The sequence below is a fragment of the Oncorhynchus keta genome, chromosome 28, assembly GCF_023373465.1.
Source record: "Oncorhynchus keta strain PuntledgeMale-10-30-2019 chromosome 28, Oket_V2, whole genome shotgun sequence".
Taxonomy (NCBI): Eukaryota; Metazoa; Chordata; class Actinopteri; order Salmoniformes; family Salmonidae; genus Oncorhynchus; species Oncorhynchus keta.
The window spans coordinates 50,044,915-50,062,110 of NC_068448.1; the positions used below are offsets into that span (position 1 = coordinate 50,044,915).

Sequence of the window (17,196 nt, forward strand, 5' to 3'; positions counted from 1 at the left end):
AGCGACTATGATCTCCTCCATCCTGTCTTGTGTTGTGAAACTGTGGCCTTTTCAATTTTTTTGGTCCTTGTGTCCTCTCTCCTCGTCTCAGTCAAAACCCATTGGATGAGAAAGCCAGAGGTCCTGCCCCTCTGACCTTCTCCTTCAATGGGTTGTGAGAAGGAGACGAGCAAAGAGGAAACATGACACGAGGAGGCTCCAATTGAAAAGGCACCCCTATTATTGACTTTATGCTCTCTGTCCAGTACAAGATTGCATGAAGATGACGTACGGCGTAATGACACGTCATGATGTAAACAAGGCATTAGCCAATGGTGAAAGCAACGAAGTTGAGGGGGAGGGTTCTGGATTGTAAAACAGCGAATTAATTTATTCGAATTGTCTTGTACAACCAGGGCTGCTACTGTACTTTGGACTGAAATTACACTACTGTCATGTCTGTAGCTTTACGCATATTTTCACCGTGGCGATTTTTCAGGTAAGATTACCTAAAAACACCACACTCACTTGCAAGGTGGATTTACAGCTAACTTGATGTGGACATGGTGCACGGAGCTGAGGTCAAACTGAGTAGATTTGAGTTTAGTTGTTCCGTTTGAAGGGAGCAATAGATTGCTAGTTTAGCATAGCTCAATTATTAATGGTAACGAATGGTCATTTTATTTTCACCATGTAGTTTTAGCTGGTTGGCACGAGAGCTTCTATCGGTGCCTGTATTTAGCTAAGGTTGTCTCAAAGATGTCATGTTCTGCACAGATAACGTTACCGGTTAATTTCTGCACGACTCACGAGCAAGTGGTGTCTGTCTTGCTTGGAAAGATGTTTACTCAACCATGCTTGCTAATAATCGCTGAGCTGTTCTGTAGGAGATCTACCGTACATGAATTACCCTACATTCCAGCGTATCAGCTTCCACCACAAAAGCTTGCATGATGATCTGCTTGGTAGCTAGCTAGTTAACACTTCTAGTTAAAGCAACTATTCTGTGGTTATAACTTGCTAGCCAAAGTAGCTAAACTTTGAATAACTATGACCTTTCCCCCACATCCAGATGTATGAGCCTTGTCTAATCATCAGACCAATGAGGGTGCGTGTCTAACTACCAATGAATGAAAATCAGAGGAATCGTTAAGGAACTAATTATTGATGGCCCATCGAATTCTGTCGCAACATGGTTGTATCACAAACAGTACTGCAACTCTCACAGTACATTTGTGTCATCCTGTCCCAATCCTCCCCATATCCAATGTGATAATTTAAAAAGGTCATTGTAGGTGTTCGGAGCGATTTTAGTGCCCTCAGCCAAGTTCATTTGTGATTTTGCATTTTATTGAAACATTTAGGCTTATGTATAATATTATTTAACCTTTTGTGGCAGTTCATAATTGTTTAGCAAACATTACCAGTTAGCTATGTCACTCATTTGTCCTGAAATGATCTCTTCAGGGCTGTCCAAGTATAACATATTCCCACTCTGAAGCTGCACACAGCTGATTCTATGATGGGGGCGACGGTGGAGCAATTCAACTGTACAAAAAAGACCCTGGCAATGAGGCCAAGCTGAAAATCTATGCTCTCTTCAAACAGGTGAAAGGTTTTTGTTCTTAGCTACTTGGCTGTCATGTCTCCGAACATCAAGAGCATGAGCAATAGAGGGGGTGGGCAACTTGTTCAGTTTTGCTGTGTCACAGTTGTATTAAGTAGCATCTTGCTGTCACCAGTTGTATTGGATGACAGAAAGCTTTGGGGTTATAGGAGCGGGCCAGTATCTGAACGGTTGAAGATTTTGAATCCCAGGGCTTACAGGAAAAATCTTGAGGGTTGCTGGCATCAACTCAGCTGACTCAACTGACCCTGTATAGGTCTTACCTCAGTGATTCACTATTGGGATAGCCATGCTAACCTCACCCTTTTGTCGGAGGCTAGCTAATGCTAGGTATCAACAGCCAATCCAGTAGGGGCTGGAAACTATAAGCTTTGATTGGTCAATAGCAACGCGATGTCGTGGAGTATGTGAATACATTTCAGCTTTTCCCAACTTTGGTCCCGCCCTGTTCACGTTCCATCGCCCATGCTCACGTCGGCCAACGGTCCCCCCGCCCACTTAGGTTCCCTTCATTGACAATTTAATGGGGCTCCATTGTTTTATCGCCCCCTATGTGCTTGCTAGATGTAGTTCTGCCATTAGGCTGTCGTGTGTATGTATGTATGTGATTGGGTGTTTGCACGATGGATGCTGTGTCAGCAAAAAGACAAGTTTCCATTGTACAGTAGATGAATAACTGTTGTAATGGTTGTAAAGCTATCCAGGGCAGTTTCTTATTGGACAAGTCAAAGTAGTCTCTCCCTGTTTCAGTCTGTTTTCTTTCATTTGAGACCTAATGACAATGACTCAGATTGTTAACCTATCAGAGTGCATGAGGGAGACAGGATGAAGAAAGTAAGCACCTTAAAGTCTATTGGAGACACTGATCCTCACATTTTAGTATCTTCTCCTCTCTCTTTGTTGTCTTATTAGGCTACTCAGGGACCCTGTAACACCCCCAAGCCAGGGATGCTTGACTTTGTCGGCAAGGCCAAATGGGATGCCTGGAAGTCTCTGGGCTCTGTATCTCAGGTAATCTGCAGTCTCATTATTGAATATACATAACAGCACTGTCATACACATTTTATTGAAGATGCAGTCCGGGATATTAAGCACTTATTAATTCATAACTTATTGTACAAATTGGAATTTGTAACATACTGTATACAGATTGCAAAACATGTTTTTTTTTATTCAGGATGTAACATATCATACGAAATGGATGATGTAGTTTACAATTTTCGGGGACCCGTTTTGGCTCGTGAGCACTACTTTCAAAACTACTAGCTGAAATTCTACAAAAGCTGGGGAGCAATATACCCATTTGTCTATCAAGGCTATTCCTCCCAAGTTTGTTAAAAACAACAGACGAAAATACACGACTTGTGAGAAAGGTCAAACACAGCTGAAAATGATTATAGTTAATAAAATTAAAAACAAATTAGAAGCAGCCATTCTTATTGAATGTCACAATTTTCAGTGCCCATAAAAAACAACTCTAATGTCCTCAATGTGGTAAAGTGACATTTTCTTCACACAATGACATTGACAGGCATACATTGATACATTGTATAACTCTCTTCCTCTCTCTCAGGAAGATGCCAGACAGCAGTATGTGGACCTGATTGATTCTCTCCTCGCTCCTGAGGGACCTGTGGTAGCCGCACAGCCCACTGGGAGCGCTGCCACCTTTGACACGCTGCTGGTCTCCACAGAGGACAACGTCACCACTATCCGGTTCAATAGGCCACAGAAGAAGAACGCCATCAATGTGGAGGTACTCCAATTAAGTTATTAGGCATTCGTGTCATTGTCTATTCCCTCCTCCCAACATCACCCTTACTGGAAAAAAAACTGGCTTCTGGGCAAACATCTAGCGGTGACGTTTGAACTTCTGGCAAATCATTTTGTGAAGCTTGTGGCAAACAATCTGTTTGCTAATAACACATTGTGTATGCAAATCAGGTTTTTGGTTACACATATACCTTTAAATGAACTTGCTTCCCAGTGAGAACTAAACTTACTAAACATGTTTTCAATGTCTTAACTTCTCTAGGGTAGGGGGCAGCATTTGGAATTTTGTATGAAAAGCGTGCCCAAATTAAACTGCCTTCTACTCAGGCCCAGAAGATAGGATATGCATATAATTAGTAGATTTGGATAGAAACCACTCTAAAGTTTCCAACTGTTCAAATAATGTCTGTGTATAACAAAACTGATTTGGCAGGCGAAAACCCGTGAAAAATCCATTCAGGAAGTAGGATTTTTTGTTGTTGTTAGTTTTCTATTCAATGCCATTACAGTATCCATTGACTTAGGACTCAAATTGCAGTTCCTATGCCTTCCACTAGATGTCTTTAGAAATAGTTTCAGGCTTGTATTCTGAAAAATGAGGGAGTAAGAGCAGTCTGAATGAGTGGTCCCTGCCGTGTCACAGAGCTTTTTCATGCACGCGACCGAGAGAGTGCTTTTCTTGTTTACCTTTTATATTGACAACGTTATTGTCCGGTTGAAATATGATCGATTATTTAGACTAAAAACAACCAGAGGATTGAATATTAACATAATTTGACATGTTTCTATGAACTTTACGGATACAATTTGGATTTTTTGTCTGCCTGTTGTGACTGCGTTTGAGCCTGTGGATTACTGAAGAAAACGCGCGAACAAAACACCGGTTTTTGGATATAAAGAGACATTATCGAACAAAAGGAACATTTATTGAATAAATTAATGTCTTCTCAGTGCAATCATATGAAGATCATCAAAGGTAAGTGATTCATTTTATATCTATTTCTGACTTCTACTTGGCTGGTTACTGTTTGTAATGATTTGTCTGCTGGGCTATGTTCTCAAATAATTGTAAGGTATGCACAGCCATGCAATATCCATAGACAAACATTGGCAGTAGAATGGACTTCCTGAAGTGCTCAGTGACTTTCAACGTGGTACCGTCATGGGATGCCACCTTTCAGTTTTCGTCATATGTCCAGCTAGAGTAGAGCTGCCCAGGTCAACTGTAAGCTCTGTTATTGTGAAGTGGAAACGTCGAGGAGCAACAACAGCACAGTTGCAAAGTGGTAGGCCACACAAGCTCACAGAACGGGACCTCTAAATGCTGAAGCGCGTAGTGCGTAAAAATAAATAAGTGCCTGTCCTTGGTTGTAAAACTCACTGTTCCAGTGAAGGGAAATCTTCGCTCTACAGCTTAGAATGACATTCTAGACGATTCTGTGCTTCCGACTTTGGAGGCAACAGTTTGGAGAAGGCCAGTTCCTGTTTCAGCATGCAAGGTAGATACAGAAATGGTTTGATGAGATCAGTGTGGAAGAACTTGACTGGCCTGCACAGAACCCTGACCTCAACCCTATCGAACACCTTTTGGGATGAGTCGAAATGCAGACTGCGAGCCAGGCCTAATCACCAAACATCAGTGCCCAACCTCACTAATGCTCTTGTGGCCGAATGGAAGCATGTCCCCGCAGCAACGTTCCAACATCTAGTAGAAAACCTTCCCAGTAGAGTGAAGGCTGTTATAGCAGCAAAGGTGGGACCCATGATTTTGGAATGAGATGTTCGACAAGCAGGTATCCACTAGGGCTGTGGTAGTCATGAAATTTTGTCAGCCGGTGATTGTCAATCAAATAACTGCCGGTCTCACGGGTAATTGATCGTTAATTAACAAACACATTTAGCATCTCCTGGCCGCTGACTCAGACCTTTGGAACATCCACAAAAAAAGTTTAATAAATCCATGTAATATAGCCTAAATCATCACAATAAATCCATTATTTATTTTAAACAGATCTAAATCAACTTGATATGAAGAAAATGTAGTCTATTTCAGAAGAAAAGAATAGCATATCCCGCGTTGTCCTTATGTTTGGTCCTGATCTGGCTGTGGGCTACACTAGTTCATTTAGCAGACAAGATTTGCTTAGAATTCCATGTTATTATTCTATAGTATAAGGAATCAAATTGAACATGGCTGAATAAAATAGAAAATATGTTCTCCAAAAGATTTGATGGAGTATGTAGAAACAGGTACTCCTACAGTTGAAGTCGGAAGTTTACATACACTTAGGTTGGAGTCATTAAAACTTGTTTTTCAACCACTCCACACATTTCTTGTTAACAAGCTATAGTTTTGGCAAGTCGGTTAGGACATCTACTTTTGTGCATGACACAAGTAATACTTCTAACAATTGTTATAATTCACTGTATCACAATTCCAGGATCAGAATACACTACGTTGACTGTGTGCATTTAAACGGCTTGGAAAATTCCCGAAAATGGTGTCATGGCTTTAGAAGCTTCTGATAGACTGAAATTATTTCAATTAGGGCATTGGAGGTGTACCTGTGGATGTATTTCAATGCCTACCCTCAAACTCAGTGCCTCTTTGCTTGACATGAGAAAATCAAAATAAATCAGCCAAGACTTAAGAAAAGGATTGTAGACCTCCACAAGTCTGGTTCATCCTTGGGAGCAATTTCCAAATGTCTGAAGGTACCACGTTCATCTGCACAAACAACATTACGTAAGTGTAAACACCTTGGGACCACGCAGCCGTCATACCACTCAGGAAGGAGACGCGTTCTGTCTCCTAGAGATGAACGTGCTTTGGTGCGGAAAGTGCAAATCAATCCCAGAACAACAGCAAAGGACCTTGTGAAGATGCTGGAGGAAACGGGTACAAAAGTATCTATATCCACATTAAAACGAGTCCTATATTGACATAACCTGAAAGGCCGCTCAGCAAGGAAGAATATGTATATGCTGTATAACAACAACTGTATAATTTAGAGTTATTTATGTAACTTTAGCTGTGATAGAAATGTTGATGTATGTTTAGATTTTTATACATTCTAAGGCTGTATGGTGCGACTGATGAGGATTTAAAAAAAGTTGCATTGAAGGCATGAGCTCTGCTTTGTGTTTTTGTGCAGGTTTGTACATACTTCATCAGTCTTTCATTCACAATTTGACAAGCACTTGTTTGGTAGGCTACTGATGATCAGCAGCATCAGACCTTGGAGAAGCCTAATTACTGTGAATAGACAGTCATGTGGAATTTGACTGCCATCATGACTCGTGACCGCCAGTGTTGCGGTAATACGGTCACTGTAACAGCCCTAGTGTCCACATACTTTTGTAATGTAGTGTATATATTTTTCAGCAATAAAATGTCTCTGCCTTGTATAAATGCTATATAAACAAACAATCTAGCTAGCATAAACTGCGTAGGATTGATCACCCTGTCGCTGGCCGCCTTTGGGGAGGGTGTATAGTGTGAAAGGCCGAAACACCCTAGGAACCAAAGGTACACTACTGACGATGCACTCCCCAAATTTCACCAGGCACACTGTTCATGAACTCTTGGAAGTGCTTGCACAAAGTATAGTAACATCTCATCCTGTGTTCTTGGAATCTGGGACGTAGGCCTACTAAATCTAACTTTTAAATGGGTGGCCAACTTTTGTATGTAGTGTCTGTCTCCATCCAAGCCTAAACAAAATGGATTCAAACTAATCAACTAAATATGATCTTCAATATAGACTGGGGTCTCCATAATTTAAGAGCCAGTTGTCTACTAGTTGTTTCTTTTTCCTGACTCAGGTGTATATTGTTCTAAAATGAATTATTGTTAACTTACATCTCAAAGCCATGCAAGGAACCTTGACCTGGTGCACACATTTCTCTTTCCTTAGTTTGAAGCCTTCAGTCAATCTGTCTTGATTACATCAAGAAAGAAAGAGAGAAGGAACAACACATGAACAAGATGAGCTAGCTACTAGTTTAAAGCAATGAAAGATCTAATTGTTACAAAGTCGGAATTTACATTTATGATAATACATTTATTTGCTTACCTTATCAAGTTTGAAGACGATTCACTCAAAGGGTTTTGATGCATCCTCTTCCTACACCATGGCTAAGGGAAGGGTATCCATCTACGATGCTTTGTCAAATCAGCTGATATTGTTGCTCCCTTAGCTGTTGTGCTTGCTAACATTTTACTGAACAGTGACACTAGCATATTGAATGGCATATTGTTATTAAAAGACAATGTATTCACCTAAAAAGGTTTAGGCAAATAATTAGTTGGCTAGCTAGCTATCACATTAATTGTGCACATATGATAGCTAGCTAAGCGCTAGCCAGTCAGTGGTACTGATGGATTGAAACTGATAAACAAAATGTGTTTCACTCTATCCCATAAAGCATAACATTGCTAACTAGGCATCAATTAGCTAACATAATTATGAAGTTTAATTAAGTTAGACACTCACTGGACAACTTTGGTAAGTAGCTAGATAACTCTGTTAGAAAATGGAAACTAAGCTTTCTTCTCCCACAGACTGGTCATCAGCTGTTACTGGTCTTGGAACTCGTGTCTTTGCCACTAGTGTTATTGCCACTAGTGGCAATAAATATTGTTGCCAAAGGTTTGCCGCAGATTCACCAGTGGCATTTTGTGACATGCCTTGTAGAGTGGCTTACGAAGGTATTCACCCCCCCGTGGCATTTTTCCAATTTTGTTGCCTTACAACCTGGAATTAAAATTGATTTTTTTTTTTTGGGGGGGGGTGTTTGTATCATTTGATTTACATAACATCCCTATCACTTTGAAGATGCAAAATATGTTTTATTGTGAAACAAACTAGAAATAAGACAAACTGAAAACTTGAGCGGGGATGAGTACTTTTTGCAAAGCACTGTAATAGTGAAATTTCCAACTAGAGCCTAACGCCAGGGTAGTGGGTTCGATCCCAAATGTATGCACCATGACTGTAATCGCAGTAAATCATATATTATTAATGGCATTTATTATTATTATTATATTTTCCAACTGCCTATGCACATCCCAAATATCCAGTAATCATCCAGTTCTTCAATTCTATTGTTTTCCTCCTTCTATCCAGATGTACAACGAGATCATCAAGGCTCTGGAGGAATCTGGCAAAGATGACTCTGTCATTACTGTAATCACAGGTAGAGCCAACCAACCTATTCATCCCATTTGAAATAGTGAATCCGTTAAAGAGAGCATCGGTGATATGAATATGTGACCGACCAGCTCGATTTTTTTTTTCTTGTGTAGCAAAATTAGATTTTTTATATGTATATATTTTTTTATACATTGAATGAAAGTAGCGCCTCAGAGCTAGAAAATGGTATATCATACACTACACTTGAGGAACAATGGGAAAGTAATTATGCTTTGAAAGTTGATAAACTTGTAACCTCACTTTTGAGAAAATGGCCCTTAACTGTTTTGGTACCTACTGGAGAGCTCTTCTTTGTCTACACCCATTCAGCATCGTTCACACCCCTTTAAGCTTTAGCTCCACCCATCTCTTTAACCTCTCTGGGATATTCGGGACAGTAGTGTCCCACCCCGCCAACAGCTAGTGAAAATGCAGGGCGCCAAATTCAAAAACAAAAATCTCATAATTAAAATTTCTCAATCATACAAGTATTTTACACCATTTTAAAGATACAATTCTCGTTAATCCGACCACAGTGTCTGATTTTAAAAAGGCTTTACAGCGAAAAAAACCCAAAAGATTATGTTAGGTCACCACCAAGTCACAGAAAAACACAGACATTTTTCCAACCAAAGAGTGGTCACAAAAAGCCGAAATATAGATACAATTAATCACTAACCTTTGATTATCTTCGTCAGATGACACTCATAGGACTTCATGTTACACAATACATGTATGTTTTGTTCTGTAAAGTGCATATTTATATCCAAAAATCTAATTTTACATCGGCGTGTTATGTTCAGTAGTTCAAAAACATGCAGTGATTTTGCACAGAGCCACATCAATTCACAGAAATATTCATAATAAACATTTATAAAAGATACAACTATTATACATGAAACTTTAGATAAACTTCTCCTTAATGCAACCGCTGTGTCAGATTTCAATTTTTTTTAAACAAAAAAAGCAAACCATGTAATAATCTGAGTATGGCGTTCAGAGACCCAACAAGCCAAAAATATATCCGCCATGTTGTGTATTCAACATTAGTCAGAAATAGCATTATAAATATTTACTTACCTTTGATCTTCATCAGAATCCACTCCCAGGAATCCCAGTTCCACAATAAATGTTTGATTTGTTCAATAATGTCTATAATTTATGTCCAAATAGCTACTTTTGTTAGCACGTTTTGTAAACAAATTCAGTCACGAAGCGCGTTCACTAGGAGCAGATGAAATGTCAAAAAGTTATGTTACAGTCCGTAGCAACATGTCAAACGATGTATAGAATCAATCTTTAGGATGTTTTTGACATAAATCTTCAATAATGTTCCAACCGGAGAATTCCTGTGTCTTCAGAAATGCAATGGAACGGGAGCTACCTCTCACATTACCGCGCGTCACGAGCCTGTGGCACTCTGTCACTGACTCAAAGAGCCCTTATGAGCCCCTCCTTTACAATAGAAGCCTCAAACAATTTTCTAAAGACGGTTGATATCTAGTGGAAGCCTTTGGAAGTGCATCATGACCAATATCCCACTGTATCTTCAATAGGGGCTGAGTTGAAAATCGACCAACCTCAGATTTCCCACTTCCTGGTCAGGTTTTCGCCTGCCATATGAGTTCTGTTATACTCAGACATCATTCAAACAGTTTTAGAAACTTCAGAGTGTTTTCTATCCAAACATACACATTATTTAGCTTTTATGGCTGAGTAGCAGGAGGTTTACTCTGGGCACCTTATTCATCCAAGCTACTCAATACTGTCCCCCAGTCACCAAGAAGTTAAAGATTCACATGTGAGGCTATGTGCTAAACAACTAAAGATTTCAAGACTAAAGGCTGGCTTATACTACGGGTGTGTTCGTAAATTTAATCTGGAGTGCCAGAGTGTGCTCAGGGCGTTCGTAACTCAGAGCGTTATGATTGTTCGTTCGTAAATTCAAATAGTTTCGTTCTCAGAGCATTCATAGCGCACACTGGACGCTCTGGCTGAAAAGTAGGGTTGATCCGATCGTTCTGACCTAACAGCAGTCAAGCCCCTTCGCTAACTGACTATCGACAGTTTTCACAGTGACTTCGTAAGCATTCTATTGAAATAGTTACTTGCATAAGGGAGTCTTGTTTAGGCATGTAGCTAGCTAGCTAAACAGTAAACCATAATCCCAACTCATAACGTTACTTCCCTGCATGAATCTGCAGGTAGCTAACCAACCAGGTTCAATTACTACACAGACGTTACTTCCCTGCATGAATCTGCAGGTAGCTAACCAACCAGGTTAAATTACTACACAGATCATACACATAATGTTAGCTAACCAACAGTAAACTTTTTCTTGAAATGAAAACGACTTTCTGACAAAATTAGTAACGTGCAACGTGAAAATGTAGCTAGCTAGACTATTTTACCCATATACATGGATGGACACTTCTCCCTCTCTGTCACGGATGCCATGGTTGTCCTTAGTTTGAAGATGTAATCCGGAGACAGGTGTTTTATACAACAGCCTTCTGTGTTCTTTTTTCGACTCTGTCTGCATATTTGCAATTAAACACCATAATTTTCTCTATCATACTCTAATTCCACTGATTTCAAAACTCGGTCCTCCAGAACGTGGAGAGCAACTTTTATGCAGTTCTACAACGTAATATCTTTCAAAAAAGCAGCGTCACAAAGGATTACCTACCCATACTGACCAGCTCATATTATAGACAGAAGCGGGCTACATGGCGGACCAATCTGACCTCGTCTCTTGGCATGTCCAGTCCACTCATTATCTAGCGGGAAGGTTATGGATTCTTTCGTGGCTAAACAAACTAGGCTTGCAATTTAACAATTTTATTAATATTTACAGATGGCATACAAGTTTGTTATTAAGGCACATGAAAGTTCACATTTTCCAGACGGCCAAAAAACGCATTTTGAAAAAACAAAAAAAAGTTTACGTTCATGTGGCGCTCCTGTGAAGTAGTGCCGTGCGACATATGCCTAGTTTCCTGAAACGAGTAACATACAGTGAATTCGGAAAGTAGTCAGACCCCTTGACTTTTTCCATATTGTTACGTTACAGCCTTATTCTAAAATGTATTTTAAAAATACTCAGCAATCTACACACAATACCCCATAATGACAAGGCAAAGACAGGTTTTTAGAAATGTTTGCAAATGTATTCAAAATGAAAAACAGAAATACCTTATTTACTTAAGTATTCAGACCCTTTGATATGAGACTCGAAATTGAGCTCAGGTGCATCCTGTTTCCATTGATCATCCTTGAGATGTTTCTACAACTTTATTGGAGTCCACCTGTGGTAAATTTAACTGATTGGACATGATTTGGAAAGGCACACACCTGTCAAACCAAGCCACGTGGTCAAATAAATTGTCCATAGAGCTCAGAGACAGGATTGTGTCGAGGCGCTTATCTGGGGAAGTGTACCAAAAAATGTCTGCAGCATTGAAGGTCCCCAAGAACACAGTGGCCACCATTATTCTTAAATGGAGGAAGTTTGAAACCACCAAGGCTCTTTCTAGAGCTGGCAGCCCGGCCAAACTGAGCAATCGGGAGAGAAAGGCCTTTGTTAGGGGGGTGACCAAGAATCCAATGATCACTCTGACAGAGCTCTAGAGTTCCTCTATGGAGATGGGAGAACCTTCAAGAAGGACAACAGCCTTTGCAGCACTCCACCAATCAGGCTTTTATGGTGGAGTGGCCAGACTGAATCCACTCCTCAGTGAAAGGTACATGACAGCCCTCTTGGAGTTTGCCAAAAGGCACCTAAAGCCTCTCAGACCATGAGAAACAAGATTCTCTGCTCTGATGACACCGAGATTTAACTATTTGGCCTGAATGCCAAGCGCCACATCTGGAGGAAACATGGCACCATCCCTATGGTGAAGCATAGTGCTGGCAGCATCATGCTGTGTGGATGTTTTTCAGCGGCAGGGACTGGGAGTCTAGGCAGGATCGAGGCAACGATGAACGGAGCAAAGTACAGATATCTTTATATTCAGGACCTCAGACTAGGACGAAGATTCAGCTTTGAAAGGGACAACAACCCTAAGCACAAAGTCAAGACAACCAAGGAGTGGTTTTGAGACAAGTCTCTGAATCTCCTTTAGTGGCCCAGTCAGAGCCCAGACTTGAACCCGATCGAACATCTCTGGAGTGACCTGAAAATAGCTGGTCTGCAACACTCCCCATCCAGCCTCACAGAGCTTGAGGGGATTTGCAGAGAAGAATGGGAGAAACTCCCGAAATACAGGTGTGCCATGCTTGTATCGTCATACCCAAGAAGACCCTTGGCTGTAATCGCTGCCAAAGGTGCTTCAACAAAGTACTGAGGAAAGGGTCTGAATCACTTATGTAAATGTGATATTTCAGTTTAAATTATTTTATAAATTACCAAAAATCTCTAAGAGCCTGTTTTTTCTTTGTCTTCATTTTATTTAACTTTTATTTAACTATTCAAGTCAGTTAAGAACAAATTCTTATTTACAATTGTGGCCTACCCCGCCAAAGCCTAACCCAGATGACTTTTGGCCAATTGTGCGCCGCCCTATGGGACTCCCAATCACTTCTGGTTTTGATACAGCCTGGAATGGAACCAGGGTCTGTAGTGACGCCTCTAGCACTGAGACTCAGTGCCTTAGACCGCTGCTCCACTCGGGAGCCCCTACACACAATACCCCTTTGTGGTACTGTGTGTAGATTGATGAGGAAAAATAACAACGGAATACATTTTTGAATAAGGCTGTAACCTAACAAAATGTGGAAAGATTCAAGGGGTCTGAATACTTTCTGAGGGCCAAGTGTCTGGGGGTTCTCTCCTCCCTTGTACTTGATTCATGAATTAAGGTCACTAATTAGTAAGTGGCTCTCCTCACCTGGTTGTCTAGGTCTTAACTTAAAGGAAAAAAAAAAAAAAACAGCAGAGGCTCTCCATGGAATTAGTTTGACACCCCACCCCTTCTTTATATCTTTAAAGGGGCAATCTGTAATTGCTACATCCATTTTTTAAAAAACTTTTAAATTAATGATATATAGCCATTGAGTCTTGAAAAATACAATTTAGAAATCCCTCTTGAGCTTAGTTCAACTGTCTAACCCCACCAGAACCCAAAATATAAGCTGTAAACGATGTAATTGTAAACAAACACTCTATAGCCTTAAAACATGATTAAATGTTGGAAATTGCTGTCGTGGATGGACAGCCTCTGTCTATTAATTTAAGAGTACTTATATTTCACCAGCCCCATCCCTTTGGATTTTTACCAAAACGGTGGCGGGGTGCCCCTTTTAATTCTTTGAATTGCCCCTTTAAGTCTTTACAGTGATGCAGTGACTTGCAAATAGTGCTCCAGTCTTCTTAATTGTTAAATGTGGCTATTCTTGTTCACCCCATCAAGGTAGTGGAGACTTCTACTGCAGTGGCAACGACCTGACAAACTTCACCAAAATCCCTGAGGGCGGGATGCAGCAGATGGCAAAAGATGGAGGCGAGTTGCTGAGGTAAGGACTTACCCAAAAATAGCAAGCAAGAGGTTCACTTTGAGAGAACCATTTTTATAACGTGTGTGTGGGTGGTTGTGTGTGTGTGTGTGTAGGGAGTTTGTCAAAGCATTCATCGACTTCCCCAAGCCCCTGATTGCAGTGATCAACGGTCCGGCTGTGGGCGTGTCCGTCACTCTACTGGGCCTGTTCGAGGTGGTCTACGCAACGGAGAGGGTAAGGTGCTTTGTCATGTCCACTCAGTGTTAGCTTAGAACACGTTTATATCTTCCCTCTATATATGTATGTTAGTTGATGGTACAAGACTAGCATTGGTTTATATTAGGGGTATCAAGCTTCGGTCCTGGAGAGAAACTGGGTGTCCAGGCTGTGGATCCTGTCCACCAGCGCTGACATATTGACTATGATTAGTTGATTTTCTGAAACTTGTGTTGATACTGGGCTGGATGAAAAGCTCTCCAGGATCTTAATTGGAGACCACTGTTTTACATGCATACCTCAATTGAGGTCAAATAAGCAAAACAGTGTTGTGACCACTAGCGCACCACCCATACCACTACATTGCCATTCTCCACTTCCATTTTTCACTATTCTCTGCCATAAGCGGTTGGGGCTGTTCCTGCCTAACTTGTGCCCTCCCCTCCTGACAGGCTACATTCCACACCCCCTTCAGCCAGCTGGGACAGAGCCCAGAGGCCTGCTCCTCCTACACCTTCCCCAAAATGATGGGCAATGCAAAGGTATGGATACTCCCCCTTGTTCCTTTGCTGCAACTGATGCATTTCATAGAGGGGTTTTCCCAGGTATTTATTTTACTTTTGTTCTTTTAGTATGTATTAGACTTTCAGTTTGAATTGAATGAAATGACACTAATGGACAACATTGTCATGCTCTGTGACTAGGCCAGTGAGATGCTGCTGTTCAACAAGAAACTGACAGCCACCCAGGCGTGTGCCCAGGGCCTGGTTACCGAGGTCTTTCCCGACAGCAGCTTCCAAACCGAGGTGGCCACCAGACTGAAGGCTTATTCCAAGCTTCCCAGGAATGTGAGTCAAATCCCCAGCAAACATTGAACATCACGCAACGTTTGAAATGTTTGTGTGTTTTGTATAAAGTTGTGTATTCACAAACATTCCTGAACGAATCAATATGGATGAAAGCTGGTTGTATTTTACATAACTTCCTTTCGGAACGTACCAGGAATATTTTGTATTGTGTTATTGCCCGTGGCTGTGCTTCCGTGGACGGACTCCTTTTAACTGTAAACTGTGACCGGAGCCACATTCTGCACATTGAATTTCATTTACAATTTCATTGACATTTTCAACAAGGTCTGATTTGATTACCGCACAGTTTACAGTGATTTGAATGAATATTCCAAAATGTTAAGTGTCAGTAATATAGGACATGGCAGTATATATAGGTCACAATATTACATAATCACTGAAATAAGCAGGGAAAATGTTACAGGAAAGCGTCATTCATTCTGTATAGTCTGATGGCGATGCTACAATATGTGCACAATTGGTAGGCAGTTAGAGACAACTAGGAAGCAAAATTATAGTTGTAATATGGTTAAAACACAGATTGTTCTGCTTCAGAACCGTAGGAAGATAAGCCAATAATTGTTTGTCATGTTGTGAAGGCTTTAAATAGATTTCAGCTCATATTCAGCCGTTGATTCCGCTGTGACACTGGTCGTTTGGGCAGTACCATTCACTTGCTATTGGGCAAGGCATAACCAAAACACAATTTAAATGCATCCACAGTTTCTAAAGTCACAGGCTTGATGCCTTTATTGCATGCAAGGGATATGGGACCAACCTACTTATGGTTCCCTAAAAAGGTGGACTGGAGGCATAATGTGCTTTTTATTTCTAATATAAAAAAACTGCTATGCATGAAAGGACCATAAAGGACTGTAGACATCAATTGATATTACATCCAAATTGCTGGAGTACAGGGCACTGCATTTGAAAACCTGTTTATTATTTTATGTCAGTATAATGAAACCATAGCCACATTTTGTGGACAGTACCGTTTAAAAAAAAATCCACTTTTGTTTTGTATCCACATTTTTATTCTGTCTATTTGACCTTTTACCTTCTTCCTATTGCTGTTTCCTGGCTGTCCTAGTCCCTAACACTTTCCAAGCAGCTGATCCGTGGGACAGAGAAGGAACGTCTCCACACTGTCAACGACCAGGAGGTGGAGCGCCTGGTGGAGCGCTGGCTCTCAGACGAGTGCATGCAGGCCATCATGAGCTTCTTCCAGGCTAAGTCTAAGCTGTGAGGAGGTGATCCTCCCCCTGCAGAGTCCCGCAGACAGAGTCCCACGGAGCAGAGCGCCTAGCCTGAGTCGTGTTCATTAGGTACCAAGCAGAAGAAAAATCTGACTTACAGGGAGTGACTACTACTACCTGTTCTTAGAAGAAACACAAATTTCTATTTTTGATTGATTTAAAAAAATATATATTCCATTGCGTGCCCTAATGAGCATTACCCACATAACACCAGCCTTAAGCAGATGCCTTATTTTCTACTGTTTTATCGGATTGGCTGTGTAAATGAATTATAATAATACACAAAAACCCATTATGTACATTTGACCGTTGACCTGGTTGGTTTTGCATTTAACATATCTGGGCATTCCCTGTTTTGAAACACCTTTGAGGGAATGTAACTTACATGGACTTAAGCTACCGAGGGGTGTGTATTGTAAATTGAAGGTGGGTGGTGCCTTAGTCCAGATTGCCTTAGGACTGAACAAAGGCTTTGGAATTACCTTCCAAGAGGAAGTGTCTTGTGGTTTTATATGCACAAAAAAATCATTTGTGGAGATGACATTGTTTCACACGTCCAACTATATCTGTTTGAAAATAAATCTATTTCTGCAACCAAGCAAATATGTTTGTCAATGTGTTTTTGTGACAAAGGGACAATGATTTGAGGAAGAGGATAGGGATGGGTTGTAGGATAAGTCTGCCCTTTCCCTTAATATTCCACAGAGGGCGTACTGCACCAACAAACAAAAAACGTATTCAACAGCTCTTCAGCCTTCATGCCAGAAATGTGAGTTTGTCCCTTTTCATTTGAAAGATGAACTATG

General features: G+C 40.8%; 1 protein-coding gene across 2 annotated transcripts; it reads left to right on the forward strand.

Annotated features, from left to right (window-relative positions):
• Positions 1 to 317: 317 nt before the first annotated feature.
• On the forward strand, positions 318 to 16,993 carry LOC118361548 (enoyl-CoA delta isomerase 2-like). 2 transcript variants are annotated; one of them, XM_035741564.2, is made up of 10 exons: positions 318 to 478; positions 1,447 to 1,587; positions 2,519 to 2,617; positions 3,180 to 3,362; positions 8,509 to 8,578; positions 13,986 to 14,088; positions 14,184 to 14,304; positions 14,739 to 14,828; positions 14,991 to 15,134; positions 16,225 to 16,993. In XM_035741564.2, exons 3-10 carry the CDS (start codon positions 2,555 to 2,557, stop codon positions 16,378 to 16,380), a joined length of 930 nt encoding a protein of 309 aa, XP_035597457.1. In that variant the 5' UTR covers positions 318 to 478; positions 1,447 to 1,587; positions 2,519 to 2,554; the 3' UTR covers positions 16,381 to 16,993. The 2 variants fall into 2 exon arrangements, with proteins under 2 accessions (XP_035597457.1, XP_035597458.1); XM_035741565.2 differs by lacking the exon at positions 1,447 to 1,587 and having other exon boundaries at positions 345 to 478.
• Positions 16,994 to 17,196: the final 203 nt, after the last annotated feature.

What these genes read in the sequence shown, in the direction of transcription:
- LOC118361548 (XM_035741564.2), top strand. Translation starts at nt 2,555, where the DNA reads ATGCTTGACTTTGTCGGCAAGGCCAAATGGGATGCCTGGAAGTCTCTG. An exon ending in TGGTCTACGCAACGGAGAGG is followed by an intron (nt 14,305 to 14,738) that starts GTAAGGTGCTTT and finishes CCCTCCTGACAG; the next exon opens with GCTACATTCCACACCCCCTT. An exon ending in AAATGATGGGCAATGCAAAG is followed by an intron (nt 14,829 to 14,990) that starts GTATGGATACTC and finishes CTCTGTGACTAG; the next exon opens with GCCAGTGAGATGCTGCTGTT.